General features: G+C 35.9%; 1 protein-coding gene across 10 annotated transcripts in view; it reads right to left on the bottom strand.

Moving 5' to 3' along the window:
• LRRFIP2 (LRR binding FLII interacting protein 2) overlaps positions 1–13263 on the bottom strand; it is a 133412-nt gene that overhangs the window by 64104 nt on the left and 56045 nt on the right. For 3 of the 10 annotated variants that reach the window (XM_032162092.2, XM_032162091.2, XM_032162094.2), the window contains exons 5-6: positions 9897–9953; positions 9754–9798 (exon numbers count right to left, since the gene is read on the bottom strand). The exons of 6 other annotated variants lie outside the window; for them this stretch is intronic. In XM_032162092.2, the coding sequence (XP_032017983.1) occupies positions 9754–9798; positions 9897–9953 (102 nt within the window). Of the gene's footprint in view, positions 1–1114; positions 1181–3257; positions 3300–6090; positions 6160–9753; positions 9799–9896; positions 9954–13263 lie in introns of all 10 variants that reach the window. One more of the 10 variants, XM_032162101.2, reaches the window with a different exon arrangement.

Below are 13263 nucleotides of genomic sequence, written 5' to 3'. Positions count from 1 at the left end.
TCACACCCTCAACTAGGCACTAAGGCTCACCTCTCCCCAGAGATCCCAAGACCCTGCCTTCCAGGGCCTCGCGTTAATGTCCTCCCCATTACATTCTCCCTTCTCTCCTCCCTTCTACCAACCAAAGCCTTCCAACCCTCTCCCCATCCAACCCATGGGAACCCTGAATTAGCGAAGAGTTGGAACTGCACTTCCTTTGCCAGTACTGTTGCAGCCTAACAGGAAATGGGTGTTCCCAATGTACCAAGTGGGCATTCTGGAGACATTATTTTCCTCACAGAAATTTGTTTAGCGGCCAGGCACTGTGGCTCATGCCTGTAATCCCAGCACTTCGGGAGGCTGAGGAGGGCGGATCACCTGGCCAACATGGCAAAACTCCGTCTCTACAAAAATACAAAAATTAGCCAGGAATAGTGGCGCATGCCTGTAATCCCAGCTGCTTGGGAGGCTGAGGCAGGAGAATCGCTTGAACCTGGGAGGTGGAGGTTGCAGTGAGCCGAGATCGCGCCATGCACTCCAGCCTGGGAGACAGAGCGAGACTCCATCTCAAAAAAAAAAAAAGAAAAAAAAAAGAAAAAAGAAGTGTTGTTTCACAAAGAGACTAGACTAAAGAGTAGATTAATTCTGTAGTTTAATTACATTATAGGTTAAAGAGTTTTCAGCAAGCTAGTATGGAAACTTTGCCATTACATATTTATTGTAGAAACTAGAAAATGCATTCCAAGTTCCCAAAACACAAACTTTAAGAATGAAACCTATTTGTGAGTTTAGTTACGGCCCATAATACCACAACTAAATCAATTCAAATTCCTAAAATAAGGATGAGAATCTTACTAAACCTATTCTTGAGGTATATTCCAAAGGACAATTCATAAATGAAAATACTTGTTAATGAGCTTCTTGTGATATAATACTAACTCTGGCTGCTGGGGTTTGCACATGTTAACACTAAAACTTGCAAATGGAAACAAAATTATTTTAAAATTTCTGATGAATCATGTTTCAGCAGATTATCAAGTTTCAATAATGTCCTAGTAGCACACCAAAGCAATCATAATCCTTAAGTTCCTAACAGTACTTCGTGAATTGTGATATGAGAGACAACAGAACTAACCAGTAGGTCTTTATGAGAACCAGAAGACCTCTTCTTCATTCCATGAGAGTGACTGTAAGAATGATTCTGGAAGTAAATATTTCAAATTAACTTCAATGATTGCATAGCGAAGTTATGAAAATAATTTAATAAAATTCATCTTCAAATTATATACACAAAGGTCTATATGAGATACACAATAGTTTACATGCAATTTATTTCCCAAAGGTTAGTAAACGATTCACTGCACTTTACTAGCTAGTCTACTTGGCCTCTCTACACATCTGCATTCCTCCCTCACCTCCCTCTGTGCCAAGCATCTGTGTGTCTGGCCAGCTAAAGAAAACTTGATTAGAACTAAGAGCCAGGCAGGATATTTGTGGAGACCTTCACACCATACTTGAGTCCCTCTGACTTTTTTTTCTTTTTCAATAGAAACAGGGTATTGCTCTGTCACCCAGACTGGGGTATAGTGGCACAATCATGACTACTGCACACTAGAACTCCTAGACTCCTGCCACAGTCTCCTGAGTAGGTAGGACCACAGGCATGTACCACTACACCCAGCTAATTTGGGGTTGGGGGGACAGGCAGAGACAATGTCTTGTTATGTTGTCCAGGATGGTCTTGAACTCTTGGCCTCAAGTGATCCTCCTGCCTCAATCTCCCAAAATGCTGGGATTACAGGCATGAGACACCACTCCTGGCTAAAGGGTATAGGTAACAAGATACTTCATTTCCTTCTATAGTCTTCCTTACCTAAAGGTCAAAAAGCAATCTTTTGGAACAATTAAAACAGGACTGAGAGAACAAAGAACATGACATTAAACTGTCCCAGACAGTACTCTTAACCCAAATTAGTGAATCCACAGTATGTAATGCTCAGGAGGAAAACAACCAACATGGTATGGATTGCCCAGCATACCATAAATGGTCACCTTATAAAAGGGTCCCTTGAAGACAGGATTGTCTCAATACCTAACTTTTCCTAGGAGTACAGAGCCAAGTACATATGGGGAAACTAAGGCCAGCAATACCACTAAATAGGTAAATTGGTAGATAAGAAATCTAATCTAGGTACATACTACTTGCCTGAAATAAGGGAGTGTGGCTAGAAGTGCCCTACCTATCAAGAGCCAAAGGCAACAGACTGCTCTAGGTAAACCATCTCATATATATATAGCTGTAACCCCAATCAATGATTAAAAACTCATTTTTCTTTTTTTTTTGAATATGCATCTTTTTATATATTACTCTGAACATTTTAAGAGATGTCTATGTAATTTAGAAACTCAGGCAACCTATTGACAAAATGTTAACCCAAGAAAAACAAGCTACAACTTAAATTCCTTGATTAATGACATACCATAAAAAACTAACCAAATCAAACCAAAATGTTTGGACATAACTGATGTCTTAGGTGTCCTCTAACACTACTGGATGTTTTCTATCCAGCAACTTCACACCTGCTAGCTTTGTGGAATACGACATAAAACACAGTTTGGGCTTGTGCTCAACATAAAGACATGTTTCTAACAGTGTTAGAATGACAATGAGTATATGTTAGGTGGGTGGCTCATCATTTTAAAAAAAGATATATTACTACCAGCTGGGCATGATGGCTCACACATGTAATCCCAGCACTTTGGGAGGCCAAGGTGGGAGGATCACTTGAGACCAAAAGTTCCAGACCAGCCTGGACAGCATAGCAAAACCCCATCTCTACAAAAAAAAAAAATAAAACGATTAGCTGCGCATGGTGGCACATGTTTATAGTACTCGCTACTCAGAAGGCTGAGGTGGAAGGATCCCTTGAATCCAGGAGTTCAAGGTTGCAGTCAGTAAGCTATGATTGCACCACTGCACTCCAGCCTGGTTGACAGAGAGGTACCCCATCTCTAAAATTAAAAAAAAGAAAAAGATATTACTACCAATCCTAGTCCTCAATAGATAAGAATAAGTTGTGTCTAATTCTGAAATCCTAAAGAAAAAAATTACTATTCATGCCACAACCACAAAACATTAGCTTTTTGCTTTGTTAGTCACACATTTTCCCCAAAAGTTCATAACAAAGCCATGAAAGTTAGTCATATTCTATAATTAGCATCAACAGATGTTTATAAAGTAAAACTCCACATATAACACAAAGTCATGCGCTACATACTAATGATGAAAGTCTTGATGATCTATCCTTGAACACATCATGCTGGGTTTCAGCAAAACGTGAAAGTTGGTTTGTTTCCAAATTCAGAAATATAAAGAAGAGAAGAAGTAATATTTGAGGTTATTAAAAATCTAGCACTATTTTAAAATAAAAAATTATTAAACATGAAAGCTAATCCAGTTGAATTAAAAAATCTTCCTCCTACTTTTTTCTAGTATAAAGTATTGCTAAACTGTATGTATATTCACAACTGTATGTTTATTTTTCTTTTAAATAACAAAATTCATAATCAGTAATAGTGATATGATTCAATCTCAGTACACTATAGCACAAAACATTCTAAGGGAGCCTTTAAATACAAGAATTAAGCATTCTAAAGTCAAAAATGCTTTTTAAGAAAATTATTATCACTTTTAACATCATTTCCTATTGTTTGAAAAATGGCAAAAGCAAAGGATGAACAGGCAATGAGGCAAGCGCTCACATAACAAGCATGGTCAAGCTTACAAAGAACAATGCAGCACCAAGATGGGGAACATTCCCTTGGATCTGCTTGTGAACAAACACCTAAAAATGTCCTTCCTCAAGAAAACGCTGATTTCTCATTTTGAGAAATCTGGTCAAAGTGTGAACTGCACAGTATACATACAGGTGTGACACTGAATATAAATCAAAGAAAAACATACAAAACTCATAAGACCAGAACACCCACATTTCATGTAGGATCCTTTTAAAAAGTAAGATAATATGTGTAATACCACATTTCAAATCCAGGAAAAAAAAAAACTAAATAGTAACTACATAGATCTATGGTTAAGAAACACATCGTTTCTTAAGCATTCTAGTTTATATTTTTAAGCTATCTACCCAGAAAGTCATATATAAAACAAATAAAAGCAATGAACAAGTTCCTCAGGTAGTTTAAATACTAATTGATAAAAATATCTTTCTTTTCCAACTCTTATATTCATTTAAAATTTTAAGAAATACTATTAAAAAACCCAATCTAAAGTAACGTTTTCATAAGGATAGGTTGCAATTCATCAATAGTTCATAAAATCAACTTAGTAGGTTCAACCAGCTTTTTTTGAGACAAGGTCTCACTCTTTTGCCCAGGTTGGAGTACAGTGGCTTGATCATAGTTCACTGCAACATCGAACTCCTGGGTTCAAGTGATCCTCCCACTTCAGGTTCCCAAGTACCTGGAACTACAGAACTACAGGCACATGCCACCATACTTAGCTAATTTTTTTTTTTTTTAATTTTAGGAGATGGGGTCTCGCTATGTTGCCCAGGTTGGTCTTGAACTCCTGGGCTCAACCAATCCTCCTACCTCAGCCTTCCAAACGGCTGGGATTACAGGCAGAGGCCACTGTACCCTGCCCTCAACCAGCATTTTAAAAACTAAACTAGAAGAGAAAATATTAGAGGGTGTTGTGCAAAGTAAGTGCAAATATTATTTTGTGAAACTTTTGTTTCAATAATGTATTTTCTATACTTTTACATATATACAAATCCACATGCATGAATCTTCATGTGTATACTGATTTATGTTGTAAAATGTATTTCTTGTTGTAGAGATCACAATTTTTAAAAGGCTTAAAATATATTAGAAAATCAAAGTATATAATCTAGTTCTAATAAGACATTAAAATAATAGTTCAGTCAGAATAAAGCCCTTCCATTCATGCCTAATGAAATGGTCATTTACAAAAAACATTGCAGAAACCTCAAAAAATAAATTCCATAAGTATCAGACTAAGTGGTACCATTTTACCACTGGTATAAATTCACTGAAAATGTTATTGTAATAAATACCAATTTTATTGGAGCAAAATATCTGTACTGCATGCTTTTCTTATATTATCCTGAAACTAACAGAAAACACAATAAAAAATATTATTATTGCATGTGTAACAAAATCTTGTTACAAAATTTTCTAAAATGCATAATAGTATGCATTTGTTAAGCTGTGTAGTAGTAAAATGTCACTTACCACGGAGTGACACTTGCCCAAAAATAAAGTTGCTTCTCTACAGAAATTTCTAAATTAAAAAAATATATAACCCTTCTGTCTAAAAAAAAAAAAAAAAAAAAAAACCCCCTTTCTAAAAAAAAAAAAAAAAAAAAAAAAAACCTCCATGACCAAAACACGTATTACTCAAGTCACACATTCTAGCAGATAAGCTATTCCATCCTCCAAATCAGGTAAGTTCATGGAAAAGAGTAGCTGTCTTTCCTCTTATCATCCTCTCTGTAGCACCAGTGGCATTTTATACAGGCATAGGATTTAACAAGCCAAATTGGAATCAACCTGTTTCAATTTTTCTTTTCCAAAATATAATGTAGAATTCAGCTGGTTTAAAAAAAAATGTTGAATCTATCTGGTAGGAAAATCCATAATACGGGCACACCAATTGCTACTAGAACAATGGGCAAACAAAAAAAGTCACCCCAATAAGTAAAAGTTGGCATTTATATTGTTGTAAAGAAAAGAAAGATTCATCAAAGGAGGTAAAAGTGAAAATAGTAAGGGCTCATTTCCAAATTTTTGATGCTATAACCATAGAGCAAAAAGAAATTTTTTTAGCTTTAAAAGTTAAAAAAAAAAAATCCAAAATTTGCTATTGTAATCTTTTAAAGAAATTTTAACTGTCAAAACTGCCTGAAAGTTTTCATTAGGAAACAAACTAGAAAGAAAGTACATGCAGTGAACAAAGTTCAGCAAGTGTCAATCTCTATTAGAATGTACCTATTACTCACATATCCAGGACACTGAAAGTCAAAAGTGAATGCGTAACACTAATACCACACATTTTCCTGGGCTACACACCATGGTGTCTTTCCTTTTGGGTGTACTGGCTCTGCTCCAAAGTGTCCCAGTTATATCCTTCGATGGGTTCTTCAATGGAATTAAACAATGTAATAGTAAATGATAAAACACAAAATTGTAAGTATATTTTAAAAATTAAATTCATTAAAATTATACCAAGGCTACTGGTATATAAATAGTAACTAAATACATGCAACAGTAAAAATCTCCACCAATGAGAAAAGGCAATGTATCCCTACTGCTCTGATTCAATCAATATCACTTTTTCTTCATTTTTATGCTGTGGCACAATCAATGCTCACCGCAGCCTCGACTTCCTGGACAGCTCCCACCTCAGCCTCCCAACTGGCTGAGACCACAGGCATGCAGCCCCATACCCAGCTAATTTATTTTATTTTTATTTATTTATTTTTAGTAGAGACAAGGTCTCACTACTTTGCCCAGGCTGATCTCAAACTCCTGGGTGATTCTGCTGCATCAGCCTCCCGAAGTGCTGGGATGAAAGGCATGAGCCACTGTGCCTGGCCAAGATCACTTCATTTTCTAATTTTGGGTCTCTACCTTACTGTCTTCTTATATTTCACTGTATAAAGCAATGACCAAGCAACTACCAATGTTCTGCACTATTAATAATCCAATCATTATACAAAACTAATAGACACAGATTGTTTCAATTCTAAATTCCTAACTTTGATTTAATCTTCCCTCCCCCAATCCTACCATTCACAGTCTTGAACTACCTTTGCTGTTTTTATTTTTATACATAATGTCTATAGCACTGACACCAACATTTCCAGCCCATATAGCTTCTGGTAAGCCACCTTTCAAAAAGATAGTATATGAAAGTTAATTGGACAAAAGGAGAAGCCTAAAGTCCTAAGAATGCAGCATAAGACCATAAATATATCCACCTCACATTCAGGTACTGCTAATGTTCACACATCAAATACTACGTTGAAAAAGTATTAGACCTCTTAGCACACGGCCTTAAGTTTTTAAAAATAACTGGCTGAGAAATGCATAACTCCAAAATTATATAGCAAACCACAAGGAAATTTAGGTCAGTGTTTTAGGCCATCACGTTTATTTCTACAGAGGACAAAAGTTGTCTAACAATTCAGCTTAATGGAGAAGTTATTTTAAAAGCAAATAATTTGATGAAAACTTAGAACTCTCAATATTATTTGGGTAAAACAGAAAAAGTTTTACCTCAATTATATTTCTTTTAAATGATATTAGTAGTGAGCGTTCAGATTTGGTTCCAGGGAAGTCTAAACATTTAAACTGTGTTAGATGTATACTCACAGAGAGTAATGTACTAGAATCTCCTCTAGGATGTAAAACTTTTATTAATTTTTACATTTATACATTGACGTTTTTAAATACTGGGAGTTTTATTCTATCCCATAGTAACAAATTTTCAAAATTAACATAATGAAATTAAATACTGGAGTTATATCTTAAATTTGTTTAATGACACAAATGCCATAAAAATAAGATCAACCTGATTACTTTATATACATTCTGGGTATATAGTTATTATCGGTTTAACTGTAATTTTTTTGTTTGCAGATTTGTTTTAAAGGCCCCCAAATGTTCAAATTTTGCTGGTTCTACCTTTAAGTTAAACAAATATATAATCAGATTTCCTAAGGTCACATACAAATTTACAAATAATCAGCTTAATAACAACTGTGTGAAAATACACACTACAAACATTATAATGAAAAGCAAAGGAAAAAACCATAAATACAAGAAGAGGATTATTTTCACAGCCTTTGAGACTCGACTTTAAAGCTTTTATTGACTGACTCCCTATATGATTCTTTACAAAATATTTATTTTAATTTTTATTTTGAGACAGAGTCTCACTCTGGCACCCAGGCTGGAGTGCAGTGGCACGATCTCAGCTCACTGCAACCTCCGCCCACAGATTCAACTGATTTCTCGTGCCTCAGCCTCCCAAGTAGCTGGGATTACAGGCGTGAGCCACTACACCCAGCTAATTTTTGTATTTTTAGTAGAGACGGGGGTTTTTGCCACGTTGGCCAGGTTGGTCTGGAACTCCGAACCTCAGGTGATCTGCCCGCCTCAGTGGCCCAAAGTGCTGGGATTACAGACGTGAGCCACCGCTCCTAGCCTTTTCAAAATATTTAAAGAGAAAAAAAAAAAAAGTACTATATCTCCAGGGAGAAGTATGATGAATTCACTATTAAAATTTTTCTACTGTAAAATCATTTATAAGCTGTCAATTATCTTAGATTTCTGTAAAGATCTGTTAATATTCTTCTTTTTTTTTTTTTTTTGAGATGAAGTTTTGCTCTTGTTGCCCAGACTGGAGTGCAATGGCACGATCTTGGCCTGCAACCTCCGCCTTCCAGGTTCAAGCAATTCTCCTGCTTCAGCCTCCCAAGTAACTGGGATTACAGGCATGCGCCACCACACCCGGCTAATTTTGTATTTTCAGTAGAGACGGATTTCACCATGTTAGCCAGGCTGGTCTTGAACTCCTGACCTCAGGTGATCCACCCGCCTCGGCCTCCCAACGTACTGGGATTACAGGTGTGAGCCACCACGCCTGGCCAATATTCTTAAAAATCTAACAACTAAAATATTCCTGATTTAGTAACCCGCTTAGTAACTTACTCTAAAAAGACAGTACATTACATTCACCAAGAAAAATAACCAGCCTGGAGAACATTCACCAAGAAAAATAGCCAGCCGGGAGTTTATATTTATGAATATAAACATGTCAATAACTAGTATGCCAGAGCACACTCAGTTTATTAGAGTCTATTTTTATCATTTATACAAGGTAGAAAGAAAATTACAGTCAGGGAAAACTAACAAATAGAGACTTTAACATGAAAGATCATTTTACTGATTAAAAAAACTACATGGAAGTATACATACAGCATTGTAACCAAAATGCAATTGTACCCTAAAAGTTATTAAAATAAAAAAAATTTAAATAAAATAAAATGGAAAAAAAAGAAAGTATTCATACAGCATTATCAATGTGCAAAATAAAAGTGCTGCTTTAAGGTGTAAAGCATACTTTTTTAAGAGAGAAATTAGGGTCTTGGCATAATACAAGGGTTTTTAAGGAGCAACTTCTCCTTCCTCCTGACTTATAACAATCCATACAAAAAACAACCTGGGGCATTCTATAAAATGTTAATCAAAATGTCAAAGCATGATAATTCCTATACATATTCAGGGAACTTTTTAAATCAGTTGTTCAAATTTTCCACACAATAAAATTACAATTAATCATCCAAGCCCCAAAGCTATTTTGCATTTAATAAATTGTCATTTTTTAAGATATGAAAGTAGGAAAAGTCTGAAAGTTAGAACCAAACAAATGTTATTCTACAAGATCAATCTTAATTATTTTGTGACACTTTTCCAAAATCAAAGGTCCTTCTATAAAAAAAGAGATTAGACCCATGTTAATAAAGTATTCATGATTTTAGAGTTGATTTACTTATGACGATAATTTGAAAGAAAGCATCATTTTCCAGTGAAAGGTCTTTGCCAATATTTCATACTTCTTTTAAAAAGGCAAAGAAATATACGAACATTGTCAGATTGTTTAGGCAACAATATTGAAGAAAGCTCACACGTAAGCTTTGTATTGTGTAGACAAGTTAAAATACCAACCCTGTGACTGCCAAGACTTCGAATGGACAATGCATCCTCAACTCCCTGATAAAAATAAAAATAAACACAGTAAAAGTTTGTGAGTGATTGCATTAAGCTAATGAGGAAAAGTATTAGAGGCAAGTGTATAGGTTATTACAAACCAGATAAGGACGATGGTGACTGGACCGGTGGGAATACCTGGCCCTTTCCGAATCTTCCTGGGAAAGGAGAAAGTACATGGAGAGTTAATCACTGAACAGACAGTTGTTTATCAGAACAACTGAGCAAAGAGCAGTCAGTTAACAGCACAGCAACAACTCCTGAAAGCAGGCAGGTTTGGACAACTTAGGCGCAGCCACATTCTTTGTGTGTGTGTGTGTAAGTTTCAATATAGCAGTACTAGTTTTCTTTTCTTTTTTTTTAAATTATACTTTAAGTTCTAGGGTACATGTGCACAAAGTGTAGGTTTGTTACATATGTATACATGTGCCATGTTGGTGGGCTGCACCCATTAACTCGCTATTTACATTAGGTATATCTCCTAATGCTATCCCTCCCCCCTCCCCCTACCCCACGAGAGGCCCCGTGTGTGATGTACCCCTTCCTGTGTCCAAGTGTTCTCATTGTTCAATTCCCACCTATGAGTGAGAACATGCGGTGTTTGGTTTTTTGTCCTTGCGACAGTTTGCTGAGAATGATGGTTTCCAGCTTCATCCATGTCCCAAAAAAGGACATGAACTCATCCTTTTTTATGGCTGCATAGTATTCCATGGTGTGTATGTGTGGGGCAGTCACATTCTTTGGTTGGAAAGAAAGTAGAAATAATCTTGGCAATGTTCCTATTTTATCAGGAGTATGTATGTCAGACCACTTGGAATGGTCTGTCTAAGACCAAGAGAGTTCAATATACCAAGATAAAAATGTGCAAGTATACTTAACAAAGAGAACTTGAGTTCAGCATTAAAAAAAAGACATTAATCTATTTTTTTCATTGTGATCATCAGTTTATGCAGGTAGGAAGAAGTGTTTACATTATCACTGATGTATTTTAAGACAGTATATGATTCTAAAAATACTTGGACTATAATTTTGCACTTACTGTAAAGATTTTTTTTCACCACTCTAACTAGAAAAGAACTAACTGAAACAGAGCCTGACTGTGTGTTGTTAATATGAAAAACTACTTATACTTAGAAGTAATTACATACATATTTTAGAGTTGGTCAAGTTATCTCGAATAATGCCATAAGCAGATTTAAAAAAAAAAAATGATAGTAGCCTAACAGTTGACTAACTTAAATGTAATTCTAAACTTTTCCACATTTAGCTACTAGCAATGGAGCATTAAGGCCTGAGTCATGTGAGATAAAATGGCTAGTACCTAAAACCTAATCATTTTAATCAGTAAGGAATTTCTGATCTTTCTGAATTTCAAGTCCAAAGTGTTAACGTAATGTGCACTGAATGAAAATCTATACATTACTGATCAACTGGGTTCACAGCTTATCAATGCTGTAGTTTTACAAAATGAATCAATGCCTCAAAACTCCCTGGTTGACATCTGCTGTGACTGATGCCCTTGACCAAATCTATGCTGAAATCTGTTTATAAGCACTACTATGATTCAATTTCTAATTGAATCTATTTTTATCATTCTGATCTTTAGGAATTCATCACTGATTTACATTTGTTGTTGTTGTTGTTTTCTGAGACAGAGTCTCGCTCTGTTGCCCAGGCTGGAATGCAGTGGCGCGACCTCAGTTCATGGCAACCTCAGCCTCCTGGATTCGAGCGATTCTCGTGCTTCAGCCCCCTGCTAAGTAGCTGGGACCACAGGCACCCACCACCACACCCGGCTACTTTTTGTTTTAGCAGAGATGGAGTTTCGCCATGTTGGCCAGGCTGGTCTCGAATTCCTGAACTCAAGGGATCTGCCCTCCTCGGCCTTCCAAAGTGCTGGTATTACAGGTGTGAGCCACCATGCCTGGCCACTGATTTACATTTTTTGTTATGCAATAGACACATGTAGTCTGCAAGAAGCCAAGAAAATTTCTTCCCTTTCTTTATCAAGTGATACCACAAAGTTTTGGGGGCGTGTGTGTTAGCCTAGCAGGGCAGGTACAGCTTAGTAAGTGGTAATCAGTTCTAGGCTACTTAGTTTGGTTAGTTTAAAAAGCCTTTACTATAAAGGTGAGTTAACTCAACATGCCTCTTCCAATATTATTTGGGGTACTAGGGTAAATATATGGCTTAATGTCTAATCTTCCCTTTATTCTAGCCTTTTTTCCATTCCATCTATCACACAAGAGCATTTTCAAAAACCTTACCTAAAGAGCACATCCCATTAAAGATGCAGCAAAGACAGATGAAGTCATACTTTCAATTATGCCCCTTATATTAATAAAAATAATTATAAATTAAAATAGCTTATTAAGTATTGATATATAGTACCTCTATATTTAAACAGCTTTTCTTGCTCCATTTGAAAAACTGGCCTAAAAAGACTTCCGAAAACTACAGAATAAAATATAAACCCCCATACAGGTCAGTTAATTTGGACAGAGAGTATAGTTTATTCCACAGTCACAAACTATACCTTAAATAAGCACTGTCCAATACAACTTTCTCTGACCATGGAAATGTTCTATGTTTGTGCTAATGTAGTATCCACTAGCCACATGTGGCTATTGAGCACTTGAAATGCAACTGAGAAACCAAATTTTAAATTTTATTTAATTTTAGTCAATTTAAATTTAAATTTAATTACCTACATGGGGCTACCATACTTGACAGCACTTCTCTAAACCTATTTGACAAATACGTTTAGGTAAAACAGTAAGGCAAGCTCAAGGCAAATTTTAATTATACCAAAAACATTCAAAACACATATTCTACTAAGAGCCTGACAAGTAGGACCACTCTCACATAGAAAGGCAAAACATTTGGGTCATTTTTAATTACTTCTACCTTGAATACTTTTGCACAGTGGCAAACATGAGGGAAACAGACCCTGGTGGCAATGATATAAAGTGACCCTGGTAGCAACTCTATTTTTAAGAGCTAGAAGAGTCCTTAGAGATCATCTAGTCTGACCCCTTCATTTTGCAGTAAGAAAGTTGCAGCACAGAAGGATTAAGAAAGAATCTATAAGATCATAAGCTGAGACCAGCGTTTAGACGTTCTTATTCACCAGACAACTGAACTGTAAAGATAACATCCTATACTGGCTAAATTTCGACCAATTACATAAGAAAGAAAGAAAATGGCAAGATATTCTGGTTTTTACTCAGAGATTCTTCCTTCTTTGGAAGAACAAAAAGCTTCATTTGCCAGGTATTTCTAGAGTACTATTTATATTGCCAATTGGTTTCTCTTGAATAAATTATACCAGGGGACAAAGAGAATAGATTACAGCAAACTGTGTTCTTAGGTGCCAGTTACAAGGTGTATCCCTCTATTCCACAGTGAGGAAAATAATACATCGTCATTATCCCAAAAGTCCTTATTAGTACTAAAGCACTAAAGACT

The sequence above is a fragment of the Hylobates moloch genome, unplaced genomic scaffold, assembly GCF_009828535.3.
Source record: "Hylobates moloch isolate HMO894 unplaced genomic scaffold, HMol_V3 SCAFFOLD_8, whole genome shotgun sequence".
In the NCBI taxonomy this organism is placed as follows: domain Eukaryota; kingdom Metazoa; phylum Chordata; class Mammalia; order Primates; family Hylobatidae; genus Hylobates; species Hylobates moloch.
Note: the sequence above shows the minus strand (reverse complement) of the source record. Positions and strands in the feature narration are given on the sequence as shown.